At 39.6% G+C, this 17,589-nt stretch overlaps 1 protein-coding gene across 21 annotated transcripts in view; it reads right to left on the bottom strand.

Annotated features, from left to right (window-relative positions):
• PBRM1 (polybromo 1) overlaps positions 1–17,589 on the bottom strand; it is a 101,348-nt gene that overhangs the window by 14,166 nt on the left and 69,593 nt on the right. For 9 of the 21 annotated variants that reach the window (XM_075575006.1, XM_075575008.1, XM_075575007.1 and 6 more), the window contains 7 exons: positions 17,416–17,573; positions 16,733–16,916; positions 15,423–15,636; positions 10,669–10,872; positions 10,021–10,222; positions 5,510–5,677; positions 1,600–1,758 (listed from right to left, as the gene is read on the bottom strand). In XM_075575006.1, the coding sequence (XP_075431121.1) occupies positions 1,600–1,758; positions 5,510–5,677; positions 10,021–10,222; positions 10,669–10,872; positions 15,423–15,636; positions 16,733–16,916; positions 17,416–17,573 (1,289 nt within the window). Of the gene's footprint in view, positions 1–1,599; positions 1,759–5,509; positions 5,678–10,020; positions 10,223–10,668; positions 10,873–14,974; positions 15,120–15,422; positions 15,637–16,732; positions 16,917–17,415; positions 17,574–17,589 lie in introns of those variants that run through there. The other 12 variants (XM_075575018.1, XM_075575019.1, XM_075575020.1 and 9 more) reach the window with 5 other exon arrangements.

Below are 17,589 nucleotides of genomic sequence, written 5' to 3'. Positions count from 1 at the left end.
CGTGTTTGACAGTTTTAAGTTGTTTATTACTGCCGGTCCTGTGTAAATAAAATGTTTGATATTTTTTGTAATCCCCGTGAGTGGGGGGATTCTGGTATCCCATCTCTTGGGGTCCCCTTTCTTGTTTATTGCTCGTGTGTTTTTCTCCAAGTGCTGCACCGCCTATGTTTAATTGGCAGGTTGATTGCTATTTATTTTGTTTATCACTAGGGTAGTAGTGCACTCCGACCCTCTTTTTTTAGTTCTCAATAAATCCCTGAGGTCTATCATAAGTAATATCAATGAACAGGAAACTAGTCTTCCAAATGCTTGGCCACCTATTTTTCTTGCACAGGTAACCAATCTTATGTTTGCAACCCCATAACTCAATAATAGATGTTTCTACAACAAACTACAGCTGTTTTTAAGCAGCGATTTCTCCGACCCAGGTTTGTTGTTATTTTCTCTCCCTCCTTCACCCAATTATTATCAGAACTGAGGAGTCTTCTGGAGCCAAGACGCACTATTCTCTTTCCCCCAGTTCCTGATAGAAAACCAGCAAATTAGAAAGTAAATCTAATTCTCTTACAAAAGCACATACAGGGATATGGAGAACCATTTTGCAGGACTTTGTATACCACATTCAGAGACACACTTTTGAGAAACACACTTTTGAGACACACACACTATCCAAACAGGAGGAGTTCTGTCTGAAGCTGGTCTGCACTACTTTAAGTCCTGAGGAATCTCTGGTCCCCGAAATACTTCATTTTTAAAACTTCCAGAGATGAATACTTGGCCAGGAAAAAAAAATGGCTGCGGGGGTCAGCCTCAATCCAGCAGGCAATTAAAAGCGGCGATATAACCTCTTATTACAAGCAGGAAACGATGGAGGCTAGGGGAGGGGACTTACATATGCAATGATATTACACTAATTTGTGAGTACCCTAAATGTAACCCAAAGTCAGACACTGTACCTTTAAGTTTCTGGTCTACAAATGACATGGGACCAACATGGCTCCAGTCCTGCATTCTGTACTTTATAAGGGCTAAATATGTAAACATTTTTAATGTGGCCCTCGGTTAAGATGTAAACTGTTAAATGTTTGATTGTATCCTTGTTTCAGCATTTGTCCTCTGTTCAAATATTGCCCCAAATAATATCACCAAAAGGAGAAAAGATATGTCAATTAGCAAATTACTAAGATTACAGTCTAAATTGGTAAACATGCTATAACTTGTGCTGGCCTGTGTTCTAGACACATTAATAGTAACAGGTGACCCACGTTGGTTACATAAAACATTGACAGAACAAGGGAGGGAAGGAGAAAGAGTGCACCAGTGACCCCTGTAGGTGCACACATTAAAATTAGTTATCTCCATTGAAGACTAGTGCTGTTTAAAGCACAGGGTGTATTTTCTTCTAATTCCTACACAAACGCCTTAACAGCCATAGCTTAAAAAAAAACGTAACTTGAGAGCTGTATCTAAAATGTTCATCATGCAAAAATCTCTCAATTCAAATTTTCTCGTCCCAATAAAGCACAGATTATTTGATATATATTTAACGTGGAGTGATGAGAAACTTATGATATGAGTGAATGAGTATGACATTCTTACCCTGTAGCGGGATGCTCTGGATGCTTTGCATACCTGGTGGAAGGAGGTGGGGTGGAGGGAACACCCCGTGATGATGAGGCTGCATGCTGCCCATGCTAATAATGCCATCAATTGGGCCCTGCATAGGTGGCAGAATAGGCGGATAGCCACCTATCATGCCTTGAAGAACACAACAAATTTCAAACATGCATCAATAACATGCAACATGATCATATTAATACATGCACTGAGGATGAGAAAGTTTCTTTAGTACATGATACAACTGCAGTTAGTATTTTGAGACATCAATGAAGACACAAGCTATTATTATTCTAAGCATGAGATTTTTTTTTTTTTAAAAGACGAATTAGTATTTTAACAGAGGTGAAATGTGTAAAGCATGGCAGGGTTTACAAGTTCATAAAGTGACTGCTTGCGTAGTATAAAAGAACCATTATTTTTATTTTCCCTTTACAGCATTTTTACTCTTTTTGTAGTTCAGGGGTCTCTAAACTCAGTCCCCAAGGGCTGCCAACAGCCCGGCTTTTATGGATATCCCTGCTTCAGCACAGGTGGCTTGAACCACCTGTGGTGAAGCAGGGATATCCATAAAAGCCGGCCTGTTGGCGGCCCTTGAGGATTGAGTTGAGACCCCTGTTCTAGATTATCGCTAATTAGCTAGTATTTATCGGTCCTACGGATTATGTTAGGTGTGTGCGCACATACATACATCAAAATGGATTTGAAGAAAAAGGTGGCAATGTGTGCTCATTTGCATGTCATTTCCCAGAATCCCTTGCTGCAGTGGAAGCACTGTATGCTGGGCGATAATGGTGAAAGGCGGGGCTGCTGACCTGTCAGACATGGAAATGAGCACACAGTAATATTTCCATTTGAGATCTCTCTCTCTCTCTCACACAGTAATATTTCCATTTGAGATCTCTCTCTCTCTCACACAGTAATATTTCCATTTGAGATCTCTCTCTCTCTCTCACAGTAATATTTCCATTTGAGATCTCTCTCTCTCACAGTAATATTTCCATTTGAGATCTCTCTCTCTCTATATCGAGAGAGATATTTATATAGAGAGATAGATAGATGGAGATACACACACAGTTCAGAGAAAACAGAACACCTGTTATTTTTCATCAAAGCTTGCAGAAAAATAACAACATTTTACTTTAAATGTGAACAATTATAGGTCTGTCACAAGATACATTTAAGAATTATTTAATAATCTAATAAATATTCTTTGGAATTGGTGACAGCGTGATGACCTCATCAAGTGCATAGTTACAACATGCAGTTTAGCATAGAAATGCTTGAGAAAGGAAGAATTATGGTTGAAAACGCTTCCATAAACTGTTTCCTGATAAAGGATGGTCGCTAGGAGGACTGACAAAACGTATTTGTATAGTTCAGGAGTGGGAGCAGCTGGATTAGCACGTTATCGATCTTCGGGTGCACTTTTCAGCAGGAGGAAATTTTGAACACACTTTGCTTTAGTAATGGCTAATTCTGATAATATAATAAACATGGAACGCATTTGGGAAACAGTTAATGTAATTTTAATGATTGAACATGTCAAATCGGTTTGTATTGCTTATACTATGTCTAGATATACTAGATTTGATTGAGGTTGGAGAAATGAATGTCCAGTGAGCTTTTGGACATGCTCGATATAAGACTCCTCCAGCCCACCTGTTCGTATGTAGCTTTTCCCCCCAGAATTGAAATGTAGACGTCCCCCAGTTATCGATTATACCTCAGCTCAAAGGATACAGTAATGTTGGCAGTGTTCGGATCTTGGGAAATTACCCGACAGTCATGGTTGGCATTATTGTTGAAATTATGTTGCTATTAATAAGTGGATCACTGGAGAGAAAATTGCTGACAGCTTCCCCCCATTAAAGTTGAATGCTACCATTAAACTACAGACATCTTTATAACAGGGAATGGCTACCTTAGATATGATCTTTATAACAGGGAATGGCTAAATAGATATGGTCACAGACTGGCGAGCTCCTAGTTCTAAACCTGTGCGTTAGCGACTAAATACTCAGTTGTGGAAATGTCTGACCATTCGATTTTCTACTGCAGTTCATGATATTCCAGGGATTACAAAGTGATCCTTCTGCCGTGTATAGCAATGATAAGTATCGTTATATGTATTTAAAGCATTAAGTATATTTTTAAAATCTATACTTTTGAATGTTTCCATGGTAACTAAAGGGTTTCCATGATCTTTACCTAATCTCTTGTGACAAGACTGTATGAAGGCAAATTGTTAATTGGCACTATTTTCTTCATTATTCTGTGTACAGTAATACTGATGTTATAATTGGTAAAACAGTCAATTGGAGCACAATAAATACATGAGAAGAATAAACGTCACAGGACCAATAAAAACAAATTCATTTCTTAAAAGAAACACGTATGTAAAAGTTTCACTTTAAGTCTTACAGAGCTGTAAGAAAGCCCATCACATAAATATGAATGAACTCTTTTAAAATGTACCCATTATGTGGCACTGCTCCTCTAAAGAAGTTTAAGTTACGCAAAGCCCACCTACAGTCTGTAACTGAATAAATCTTAACTGTTTATAAGTGGGTTGGAGTCATTAAATATTGAGAATAGCATCACATCTTTAAGAACAAACCGCTTAGTTGCCAAAAATTCCCACTATCATTAGCTTTCGTCTAGGGTGGCGCTGAGCGGGCGCGCTCACGCTGGCAGCGATGAAACACATTGCGGCAATCTGTGTGGCCAGCCTGAGCAAGCGCCTGCGCCCGCTCGGCGCTTAGAGCAAGCAAATTTGAATTTGCCGCTCGCAAGCGAGTCACGTGAGCGGTTCGCCCAATGACGACGAACCAGCTCCATGACGTCATGGCAGCGCCCCCAGGCGAATGCGCGCCTAGCCGGCCACGAATCGCCCGGCCGAGCAGGGCGCAACAGCGCCAGTGCGCCCCTTTCCCTGCCTGGCCGCAGCCTCCGGCATAGAAGCTCATTTTCCTTTACACATTTAAATATTTAACGTTTTAATTCCTTTATTATTATCTGAAAATAAATAATCAGTAAGTATGAAGCAAAATAAAAACAGCTGACTTGCTGTTAAAACGACGTTTCTAAAAGTCAATTTCGTGTTGCATCTCGTAGCGTCAATGCATGAAAGTTATCGCTCTGTGTATGCGCTATATAAGACTGAGATATATTAGCACGGCTAGCTGCACAAAGTGATTTGGAGAGAGACCATAGAAAATGGGATAGGTTACGAAGCACAATTTGGCAACAGGATAGGTCAAAAACTACACCTTATAGAGCACTACTTTCCTTTTGCTTTGAGCATAGTAAATGCACCTCTCTCAATTGCTAAACTGATGTCCAATATAGAAAACGCAGCAACTATCTTACACTTCGTGTAGATGCATATGTAATTTCTTGAAATCTGTGCCCGTGTGTGGGCGTATATGTCGCCATTGTAGGATTATCTTGTGCCTATATTTAGACATAGTCAACATAAGCAGAAGACCAAATGGGTCAACAGGGGAAATGAGTAGACTAGCCACAATACACACACCTGAAATAATAGAATGTTTCTATGTTTGTTGTTGGAATAGCAACAGATATGTTGGTGCTCATTACTAAATTAAACTTAACCCATAGACATTTTCAAAATCCTATAGCCGTGCCCATAATGTTCAAACTGCACATATTTAGAAAAAGTTGCCTCTTACTTTCATGATTTCGTAAAAGATGCCTGTGTCGAACGTTTGATTGTTCCCTTTGAATGATTAGAATGCTATTTGCAACATGTGACTAAAGACAGAAGATGAATGGACAGGGTTTGAAAAGATGCAAGAATATCTGTTTATGAAACCATGTAGAGTACTGGCACAATAATAGCAAATGTACAGAATTGTGCCTTTCTTACCTGAAACTGGTGTCATCTGCTGATTGAGCATTCCCATTGGTGTTGGTGGAGGTACAACACCCATCAGAGCTCCGACAGGTGTTCCGGCTCGAGGCGAGGAATTCTGCTGCTGCTGCTGCTGCGCTGCTCGCTCTCGCTCCTGCTGCTCTGCCACTTTGGCAGCACGCTCTGCGGAATTATTACAGGTATTTCCGGAATGCTCACGTTATTTAGAAATACAGTATATTAAAACAGCAATTGTGTATTTTTTATTTTGCAGATTTGAACTCGGTATCAGATTGGCCAAACAAAATGTTTCCAGGGTCAACATAAAAATACAAATGGCCTGAAATGACTAAATCACTGCAATCCCATGTTAATAGCTATCGACTTGAAGGGTAGTGAACGCGTGATTACAGTTTGATACCTGGTATCCGAGCTTATTCAATCTCCCTCAAAGATCTTGCAAGGTAGATAGTCACCACTAAGAGCTATACAATCAACACTGGGTCATTCCTATCCCATATAAGGCCGCGTCCATGGTGAGTGATGCCGGGCGGAGGCGCGCTGAGGCTGAGGGAAAGCGGGTGCTTTCCCTGGCCTTAGACCGCGCGCCGTCCGGGGGCGGGCCAGTGACGTCACGGAGCTAGTTTGCCCTCATTCGGCGAACCGCTCACGTGACCGGCCCTGTGCTCCGGCAAACGCGAAAATGTAAAATTTTGCTTAGACTTACGCTTCCGCACGCTTGCTGAAGCGAGCACCTGCTAAAGCCGCTCTCATTGCAGCTGCAGGGGCTCAGTGCCGAGCGTAAGCGCGCCTCAGCACGGGTCAGCGCATAAGCGTTGACCATGCCCGAGGCCTTAGAAGAAAGTAGATTCTACCTAGTGACTACGTGGAATTTACCATCTGTGATGGTAGATACCGTACAAGACAGTGCATGCTTAATAAAATATTTTATATCTTCTTAGAAGGGATGGATATACAGGGATATGCTGAACAGTTTAAAACATATGTAAATATGATCAATATTCGTGTCATCATTTAATAAATATTTAACTTGGTGAACTTTTGTATTTTTAAGCCTTCACTATATTACTTTGTATGCAAGCAGGTCTTCAGGGATTTTTGGATTATTGGATTTTATTTGTTGATTTCCAAAAATGGGATGAGATGTAATGTTATCGGTGTAATATGTGTAAACCCAATAACACTTTGTTACCAAAAAAAAACAAAAACAGGTCAATAAGTTTAATAAAAGATAATAAAATCAAAATTTACAACAGCATAGCAACTCAATGTTGATGAAATTGGTCCAAAGAGAAGACAAACAGAGCTCAAATAAAGGCGTTCTTGCAAACTGCCAGCTAAATAAATATATTTATTTACATGTCTTAGGCAGGTCTGCAACCCAGCCTTTCACCATTATCACCTAGCATACAGTGATTCCACTGCAGCAAGGGATTCTGGGAAATTACATGCAAATGAGCACACCGTGTCACCTTTTGCCTGAAAACCATTTTTACATGGAACCTTTATAAGCTTGCTGTTAACATAATATATATCTACTGTAAATATCGCTCTCTCTCTCGCGCTATCGATATCTCTATCTATATGTATTTCAAACACAGGGTAAGGGGGTAAGGGGGGCAAGGGAAAGGTAAGGAAAAACCCTTGCTACAGCCACACTAAGGTGCTACAATCAGGGGCAAAAGAATTGCAGATAAACGAAGAGGGGAAAGAATCCCCTATACAGAGCACCCAATAATGGCCATGAAACTGATACCTCCAGTTGCAAACCCTAGGTACTGAACGGGTGGTAACTACAGCAATGAAATGATGAGTAGGTTAAAAATATCTTATTGGGAGAATATCTCAAATAAAATATAGGGGTCAAAATTGACCAGAGCCTAATAAGGCAAACTAAAAACCAATTGCGAATAAAAATCGAGGTGGGTGTGGACATGGGGTGTATATTCTCCTTGTAATAGGATCAATGGGACTATTGAATGTCAATAATCCACAAAAAGGAATCTCGTAGTGCAGTTTCTGAATGGAGCGGAGTGCGTAGACAGACAGGCTTGTTAGCCTATGACAATGTGTCTTAACTTCTAATGAATTACGCCCCCATCGGTCAGTAGATACATTGCACCATAAACACAGTGATGTTACAATCCATGCTGAGATGATAGCAATAAAAGCTCCTAAGAAGGTAAGTGACTGCAGTGTGGCTGCGTGTCTGGACAGAAATATATGCACCATCTACCTTTCTAGCAGTTTATGTCACCGTTTAACCCCGATCCAGCTGTTAGAAGGACGTGACAGGGAGACACTGTCGGACGATTGCAGGCCGACACTCTGTCCAGTCACACAGCTTCAGGGGAGTGATACATGTATTATCTGCCTCCATAGAGGCTACTCATAGCGCTTAACCCTGATCGAGCTACTAGTGTACCTAGCCCTATAGGGTATTCATTCACGTGGGCAGCAAGTGTGACAAATAAGACACGGTGTCAAAAGCAAATAGCCTGCCATCCTGTTCTTACATATAGGTCACGCGCAACTATACAGCCGCTCCGAGGTAATACGAGCAGTAATACACTGTCTGAAATAACACGGAGGTAAACAAACACTTTTAGGGCTGACCCAGGAGGACTTTAACGCCTCGGTGCACCTGTGTAAGACGTTGTCAAAAGAGACATTTTGTCAGACATTACTTGTAATTACATTACATTACATTACACACCGCAGAGTATCTGCTGCAAGTATAGACTTGATTGAAATGGGCAGTTCCTTTTCTGATTATATATCTATATATCTATATATATATATATAGATATATAATCAAAAAATAAATAGATGATATCGTTCTGTGGCTAACGAAATGCTTTTATTTGTGCGAGCTTTCGAGATACACTGATCTCTTCTTCCGGCGATGTTACAATGAATGAAGCAAGCAAAAGGTATACTTAAAAACAGTGTCTCTTGGAATGTTAATTGTGCTTATCCTTCCCCCGGTGTGGATGTGTTTTATGGCTAGAGGTGTCAAAAGGTTCCTGAAAGCAAGTGATGTAAGACAACTAAAAGTATGTGTGGATACTATGTGGTCCCTTTTGGTGTATAGGGATGAAAAAACAAGGAGTATTAGTATGTGTGAGAGTTTTAGTTGTGCTACAATCTCTCACATTTCCACACCTACCCACACCATTTATATCCACTCCCACTCCACAAACACCTTTTGTAAAGCACTGTACCACTGTGGGCTCTCCATTCATTTATATTCACACAGATACACACACACACTCTCACATCACTAACTTTCAGGAACCATTTAACACCTCTAGCCATAAAACACATCCACACTGGGGGAAGGACCAGCACAGATAACATTCCAAGAGACACTGTTTTTAAGTATACCCTTTGCTTGCTTCATTCATTGTAACATCAGGGAAGAAGAGATCAGTGTATCTCGAAAGCTCGCACAAATATAAGCATTTCGTTAGCCACAGAACGGTATCATCTATTTATTTTTTGATTATTGAAGCTCGGCTAACACGGTACTGATACATCTACATGTAGATATATATATAGAGATATATATATATAGAGAAATATATATAGAGAGATATATATAGAGAGATAGATGTATAGAGAAATATATATATATATATATATGGAGAGAGAGATAGATATATATAGATAGAGATAGATATATATAATAGTTATCCACTCTCTTAATAATTTGTCATTCCTCAGATTAACAGGTAAATCATTTTTAACTGCAGTCTTTAAGAATTCATTTTTAGTCAAACAGATAAATAGCTGAAAAAATGAATTCAGTGGGTTTGGAGTAAAGGGAAACATTTTTGACAGTATGCTAATAAGTATAATTATTTAAAGTTAAAGCAGCAACCCCACACCCCCCCCTTTATTAAAAAATAATAATAATCTATATTAAAAAAAAAAAAAAAAAATTGGACTAGAACCAGGGGTCTTGTGCAGTTGAACCACTCTATTTACAACTTCAGGGACCCTCCAGTTCCCTAAATACTTACCAATGAACTTACTGGTATTACTTTGTGGGTATTAATGGGGATTTAAATCACCATCCAGTAGGAACCAGCAACCAATGCCGTTGTGGCTTCCTATTGGCACCAAGTATCTGAGAAAGCAGGTTGGTCCCCGAAGCTTAAAATAGAGCAGTGCCACAGGACCCCCAGCATTTGCAGACCTGTGATCACATGAACATAACCACCCCCAGGTGGGACACATGGCAGTGGAGCATTTTCACATGATGTACATGGTACGTCAATAGGGCCCTCAGGCGTGCCAGGGCTAGCCACGTACCATACATCACAAGGGCGCTGAAAAGGTTATGAGTGACGTAATCATCATTCCAAGGACAACAATTACACTTGCTGCTTAAATTGGTTTGCCTCACTACATGGCAATGTACCTTTAAAAGACTTGGACGGTAAAGCAGTGACTGAGCTGTAATACCCCTTATCAAAGCTTGAGGATATGAATATTTTTACCTTCATAGTCTGCCTTTTTTGTTGCTTCCAGGTTCCGCCACTCTGTTCCAACCAGACGACTAAGTTCTCCAAAAGAATAGTCTGGATGTTGAGCTTTTATTACTGCTCTCATCTCACTACTGAAAAGGATGTAGCCGCTCATATTAATTTTCCTTTTTCCACCTTCCTTTTTACTGCTGTTCTTAGTTGACTTGGGAGTAGACTGAAGTGTGGGGGGAGGGCAAAAAGATAATAGATCATTCTTTGAAATGGGATAAAATATGTACAGCGTGTTAGTTGGAAATATGCAATCCCAGCTGTCTGAATTTCTCAGTGGTCGTTTGTATTTGTGAAACCAAGCAGTCCTACACTAGACAATGTTAGAAAATGGACAATTTTTGAATGATTCTATGTTAGATGAGTTCTATGAGATATAACACATACAATATACAAAAATACCATCTCTTGCCCACAATGGTAAATAGCAATCTAGGCAAAACATTCAATATTTGACAGCAAAGCATTTCTAACTGTTGGTCTCCATACACAAAGCAAAGCCACCTCAAAGCAGCAATACCACGACATCCTCCCTCCCACCCCGAGAAAATATCACTATCCCTTCAACTACTGAAATCAACATGTTGTCTGACCTTGGGTCTCCAAATTTACCTTTCCGTTGTCTAAATACGGTTTTGGTAATTTGCTGTCCACTGTCTCCCCTGGGTCGCCGTCTTTCTTTTGCCTGTCAGAGGGTGTTTCTGTGTGCTCTGCCTCTGTTAGGTTTCCCCTTTGCGTCAGTGAGGAAGGGGAAGGCAGCCTGACCGCTGGCGTCAGGTCGTCGGAGCATCGGGGAGAGCTTGAAAGTGCGGCGGCCTGATTTAGTGTTTTAAAACACCAATTGTAAATGATTAAAAAATAAAAATAAAATAAAAAAAGAAGCAGCTTTTCGGTTTTTCATTTGTTTTGCATTTGAGAAGACAAACGTCGCTCAGATAGGGAAAGTCATGACCTGAACTATTCTGTGTTGGAAGACAGCAGATATACGTGGTATTGCTGCTTTACATGAATTTGGCCAAGCTGCTTAGCCCTAGGAAGCAAAAGTTTTAAAGAACAAGCTTATTCTTATAAAAGCGTTAATTGTGCATCAAACATGGAAGTCCACTTCTAATGCCATGGTTTGAGCGAGAAGCACACTTGCTGCTAATAGCACGCCACATACAAAATGAATGAACCACTTGCATTCATGGTGTCCCTTGAACTGTAAGCTCTTTGGTTATTGAAACTATAGTCTGCATTTTACAAAGCATACATTAAACCTGCTTATTTAAGGTGACCAAATGATTACATTCCAATCACATTTTTTAGATGAACAAATATATAAATTCAAAACAGCATATAATGGAAAAGTTGATGATGTTTGATATTTTAGTCTGTAAATCTTCAGTGGGTATCAATAAACTATAATGACATATCTGCAGTTCTGCTACGGATTCATGTCCAAATTACTTCTTCACTTGCTCTTAATTTTGCTTTGAGGACTACAAGATATTTTTTTGCCTCTTTATACCAACCACATACCCCATCCAGATCAATAACATCACCTATAGTTATGGGACGTGATTTGTAAACTGTTGGGAAGTAGAGTGTGGCCCTGAATAAACTGCAATAAGGATAAGTGGAAAAGTCACATCACACAAAAATTGAAAGACAAAAACATGGGCCGTCTTTACTAAGCAATGCTATGCCATAGCACAGCTTCTGATGCAGTAATAGCAACTTCAAATAAATGGTCTTTAAGGTGTCTTCCGGTGTTCTGTAGCGTAGCATAGCTCCTCTTTGTTTTATGGGCTATAGTATCCTTCTATATCCTAAACAATCTCATATTGCAGATTGTTTCTGTAACTTTGTCCTGGTTGCTACTTTAATGGAAATTCAAAGGCATTAGGCCCTTTTTAAGTGAAGACTAAGATAAGCATTAGCCTTTCATATTGTATTCAGCAATTGTTTATTTATAGGTTTTTATCATGATCCATTAGGATCATTTATCTAAAAAGAAGTAGGTTCACTCAAGAAAATGAGTTTATGGCAAGCTATCACGTTTTCCCAGCTGTGCGTGATTGTGTATATGAAACAATGACGTATTTTGCTTTTTTTGCCGTACTGTACTGCTTTACTAGCACTATCTTTATACAGACATGTAAATTAATGAAATATGTGAAGAACTATGAAGATGTAACAAATCATATCCAACATGGTTGCATGCCAATATCAAGCTACACAATGAAGATTCATCAGCACCGTGTAAATTACTGAACAAAAAGAATGGTTAAAACTAGTACTCCCACCTTTGTAGGTCTGAGAAACCATACGAGTATAAGTGTTATGCATATTGCATGCATAACGGGTAGCTTTTTCTGTGCTGTCATCATTAGGTTAACATTCTGTGCAATTATTATTTTAGGTTTGTGAATTGCAGGATTTTTTTCTTGAAACGGCAAATCTAAATGGATAAAGAGGGGGGAGTTCCCAGCACTCACTGACTAATAGAAATAAAAAGATTGGATAGAGGATATGCCAAAGAAAATTGAATAAATGGATATATCAAATGAAGCAAAAAGTACACAACTTGGATCATGCAACACGCATAAGTACACAATCAAATAAGGCAAAAAAAAGAAACTCACAGTGAATGAGGAAAAGGAAAAAAACACAGGGATAGGGAGGGAGAACATGGGAAACCACAAAGGGGAGGAGGGGAAGGATGGGTACAGGGAAAAGAGGGAAAAATAGTGGGGCAACGTTTCGGGGCAATGGCCCCTTCCTCAGGCCTGTTCCCAGGGGTCCAAATGACCAGAGGTACTTCCCTATACCTTGTGCAAATAAGAAACGCAAATCCCTATTGTAGACAACAGGAGGACATGCTGAGGGGAACTTCGGAATCATCATAATGGCTGAACCAAGTGCAGTATATAAAAACCTCTCTCTCTCACACTGCTGAACGCTCTGGATAATTGTAAATATAAATTAAAGTTCCAGCACTCACTGACTATAGAATAAAGGATCAAACAAGGTAAATGCCAAAAAAGTTAATTTAATATCAGCACAAGACCATATAACTAAACTTGGAGTGATGTGGGTAAACAAAGGACCCTACAACACAGGTGGCGAGGGACAAGGAACACAGGGGTGGGAGTGTGATAAACAATAGACAGGAACAGTGGGGAAGTAACAAAAGTAATGGGGGGGAGGGTAATCAGGGGGGCAACGTTTTGGGGAAATACCCCTTCCTCAGGCCCAATCCCTTGGGTCTATAAGGACCACAAGGTACTTCCCTGGACCCCTGTCTTCCCAACCACCAGAGCAGCACCCAGCAATCACAATGCAAATGTCTCAAAAACAGAGTACGGCTCAACCCTGTTATAACGCGAATCCGCTTATAACGCGATGGAAGCGTGGCTCCCAATTTTCGTATATTTATGAATACTTTACAAAACGATTATAGGTATCTTAAATACTTTATTGTACAATGCATACAATTGTACATTATTTGTAACGAGATCCGCTTACAACGCGATGTGATTCTTTGGACCCCAAGCACAGCGTTATAAAGGGGTTGAGCTGTATATATAAGCTCAAAATGCCAGAGTCCAGAAATAGCAGGAGGAGAATGTAAAAGATGACTGTTTGAACCAGACGGTTTGAAGTCTCTTGTCTCTCTCTCACTCCCTCTGCTTCCTAGCGTTGCTCTGGATAATTGCTTTGGGCATATTATTTGACATTTTGATTGGTCTGATAGTCACGAACTTCAGTTGACTGTTACTCTGATTTGGAATTTGCGTTTCTTATTAACACAGAGTATAGGGAAGTATCTGGTCATTTGAACCTCTGGGAACGGGCCTGAGGAAGGGGCCACTGCCCTGAAACGTTGCCCCCCTATTTTCCCTGTCTCACCCCATCCTTCCCCCCTCCCCTTCGTGGTTTCCCTTGTCCTTCCTCCCTATCCCTGTGTTTTCTCCTTTTCCCCATTCACTGTGAGTTTCTTTTTTTGCCTTATTTCATTTTGTACTTATGCGTGTTGCATGTTCCAAGTTTTGCACTTTTTGCTTCATTTGATATATCCATTTCTTACATTTTCTTTGGCATATCCTCTATCCAATCTCTTTATTTCTATTAGTCAGTGAGTGCTGGGAACTCCCCCTTATTTTTCCAATTAAACTTTGGAGGAAATATGGTCCTCTTTGTTCCCATGTGCACCCTGCATAATTTCATTCTGACTCAATTTGTGAGTGCTGTCTATCCCTGTTTTTTTCCGGCAAATCTAAATGTATTTTCAGTTTAAATTATACAGATGAAAGCATTTACTTTTAATATTACTGCTGCCCACTCAAAATGTGGGCATGGCAGCAGCTATTTGAAATTGGATCATACATACATACAGAACACGAACACAAACACAAACACAAACACGAACACGAACACGAACACGAACACGAACACGAACAGACACACACAGACACACACAGACACACACAGACACACACAGACACACACAGACACACACAGACACACACAGACACACACAGACACACACAGACACACACAGACACACACAGACACACACAGACACACACAGACACACACAGACACACACACACAGACACACACAGACACACACACACAGACACACACAGACACACACAGACACACACACACAGACACACACACACAGACAGACAGACAGACAGACAGACAGACAGACAGACAGACACAGACAGACACACAGACACACACAGACAGACAGAGACACACACAGACAGACACACACACAGACAGACACACACACAGACAGACACACACACAGACAGACACACACACACACACACAGAGAGACAGAGACAGACGATTGTGACCTGAATGTATACTGTACCTAGCAGCATTACTACTAATGTAATTTACACATTAATTGAAAGCTCACATAAAATAAAGAATACAATCTGGGCGCTGTAGTGGTTTCACAATCTTGCCTTCTTGATCATTTGCTTGAACCTTATGCAGTAACTTCCAGCTTCATGGTAGGGATATGAAATCATTTTGGATCAAACTTGTGTTCGTTCTGAAATCTAACCATAATTCAGAAATGTATCACTGGGATCCTTGCTAGATTCTAACTGAATTAAAAAATACACCAAATTATTTGATGATATAGCGCTTTGAGACAGCCAATAGGAAATACCTTAAATGTAGATTTAACTAAAGCTTACACATTTTAACTATATCTGTTAATTGCTTTAGATTCTGAGATTTAAATAGGTGCACCCTAACTTTATTAAGGAACAATCTACCTTCTTAGCACCTGTTTAAATGATATTGTGTGCAGAGACTGAAGACCAAACCTATAGAAGAGATGATATATAGAACTGTACCTGTGGTGGTGTGTATGGTATAATATCTAATTCACCAGACAAAGGCGCCTGAGGCTGTGGGAGTGATGGGGCTTCTATTACTTCTCCCTCTTCTTCTCCTCCCATATCCTCAATTTCATCCTCACCGCCCTCTAACTCAGCAAACTTTGCCTCCAGAACCTGGATCTTCTTTTCCAACAGAGGAGATGGTTCTTTTTGAGGAACTATAGGTTTCCTAAGAGAAACCAAAATACATAAAACACTAATTGTGTTTTTGTTTTTTCAGACACTTCTTACCACAGTTCTATCAATAAATTAATGAAAAGTTCAGTCCGCGCTCTGGCTCTTTAAACTTGGAGCGCTACCACACGTGGAGGACAGGAGAGTGAACAGAGACAGCCCCAGCGCGCGGGTCTGATCTCTCAGAACTGAGATTACCCTTCATACTTCCTATGTGATGCCCTACTCCTGTGATAGACACCAGAATCGGGGATTATTAAAGAAATTTTATATGTAAGTTACTAATTTTATTATTTGTTGCTAATACAATATCTATCTCTCATCTTGGTGCGCTTTTGTGTTTTTTCTTGTTTTGCTATCTATAAATTAATTCAAACCAACAGTGCAGGATTTTATTAACACAACCCAAAATTAAAGTGTCCCTTCATTGTCTGTAGCCCCAAACCACTGGGGCTGTATGCGGTTTGAAATGAGAATTTGTTTCTCCCAATCTTTAATTTGTTATGACCGGTGCTACCATATTGTGTTATTTTCCTGCGTTCTATGTATATATGTCAAATCTGTAAACTGCTGCACTCATGACTGATATTAAACAAAGAAATATGTGTGTCAAATAGGAAACAATTCTGAGCCCCCATGTCACAGACAAGAACAACTTTATGGACACAACTTGCTAAATTCAAACGGCAGAAGAGGTTATTGTGGAATTAAAAAAAAGAGGTAAATCTCAACAAGAAAGCCCTTCACTCCAAGGGTTATTCATTAAAATGTGATTGCACAGAATTTCCCATCTGACTTCAATTACAGTTTCTGTGGAAAAGTTCCCCCAATCGGGAGAATTGCAATTTAATGAATAACCCTGTTTTTTTTAATTTGTTAAATGCATTTACCATGTAAATTACTAGCTGCATATTTCAAAAGTATGTTTGTTTTATACTCTGACATCTAATGAATTAACTAGGAGTATGGAATTTTAGACCTGCTATAGAAAGTCTCACTTTCCACAAAACATTGACGGGCTTTGCTGGGAGAAGGTCATAGTATGGTGCCATGGTTCCAACTATAACTTAAAGACATTTATTTTGCTGTACCTGAAGTAATAAATCTCATCATCTACTACTTTTGCGGATAGTGAAAACCTCTTCAGTCCTTTAAATCTCTTCATTTGCTTGTCACTCTCATTATAGCGGCTTTCACAAAGAAGTACATCATTTTCAGAAATTTCAGTTGGCCGGCATGATAGAAAATCCTTAAATGATAATACAGCGCACTTTCCTAGGAGAGAAATCAATACAATTATTCTGGGCCCGGTCATGCAGTTATAGTAAGAATAAAGTTGAAGAGCAAAATGTTAACTTCCTTCCTTGTATTCAGCTTCAATACTATACAATATTTATTCGATTACCACATGTATTACTACTGTGAAGCGCTATGTACATTAATGGCGCTATATAAATAAAGACATACAATACAAGATAATTATCTTTCTTCTAACAAAAAAACAGTAGTGAAATTACTGTAGTTTAACACTGATTACAGCAATTACATTTATAGGAGTTCTACATTAAACTGCGATATCGCTGATCAGACACCATCACGCAGAAACTCCCACTGAAGTCAATGTGTGATAGTGCCCTGATCAATACTATCACAGTTTAATGAATGACCCTTAGTTTCAAAAGTGCACTAAAATCATTTAAACTGACTACCTCCAACTTCCTCTTGCAAATAGAATCTGAACTGCAGTGCAATGTGTAGAAACAGCAAACCGTACCTAATATACAAGTCATTGGGCAGGTCTCCTCTAAATTACTCAAAAACATTTCCTTCTTGTAAAACATTTTTGTTGGCTCATGGATAGTTTCTTCGGGATGTATGAAGATTGGACCAAAGAAATATGCTGCACCATCTCGAACCCACATTTTTTCAATTCTAAAAGGTAAAAAAA

This window comes from Ascaphus truei, chromosome 17, assembly GCF_040206685.1.
Source record: "Ascaphus truei isolate aAscTru1 chromosome 17, aAscTru1.hap1, whole genome shotgun sequence".
NCBI classification, from domain to species: domain Eukaryota; kingdom Metazoa; phylum Chordata; class Amphibia; order Anura; family Ascaphidae; genus Ascaphus; species Ascaphus truei.
Note: the sequence above shows the minus strand (reverse complement) of the source record. Positions and strands in the feature narration are given on the sequence as shown.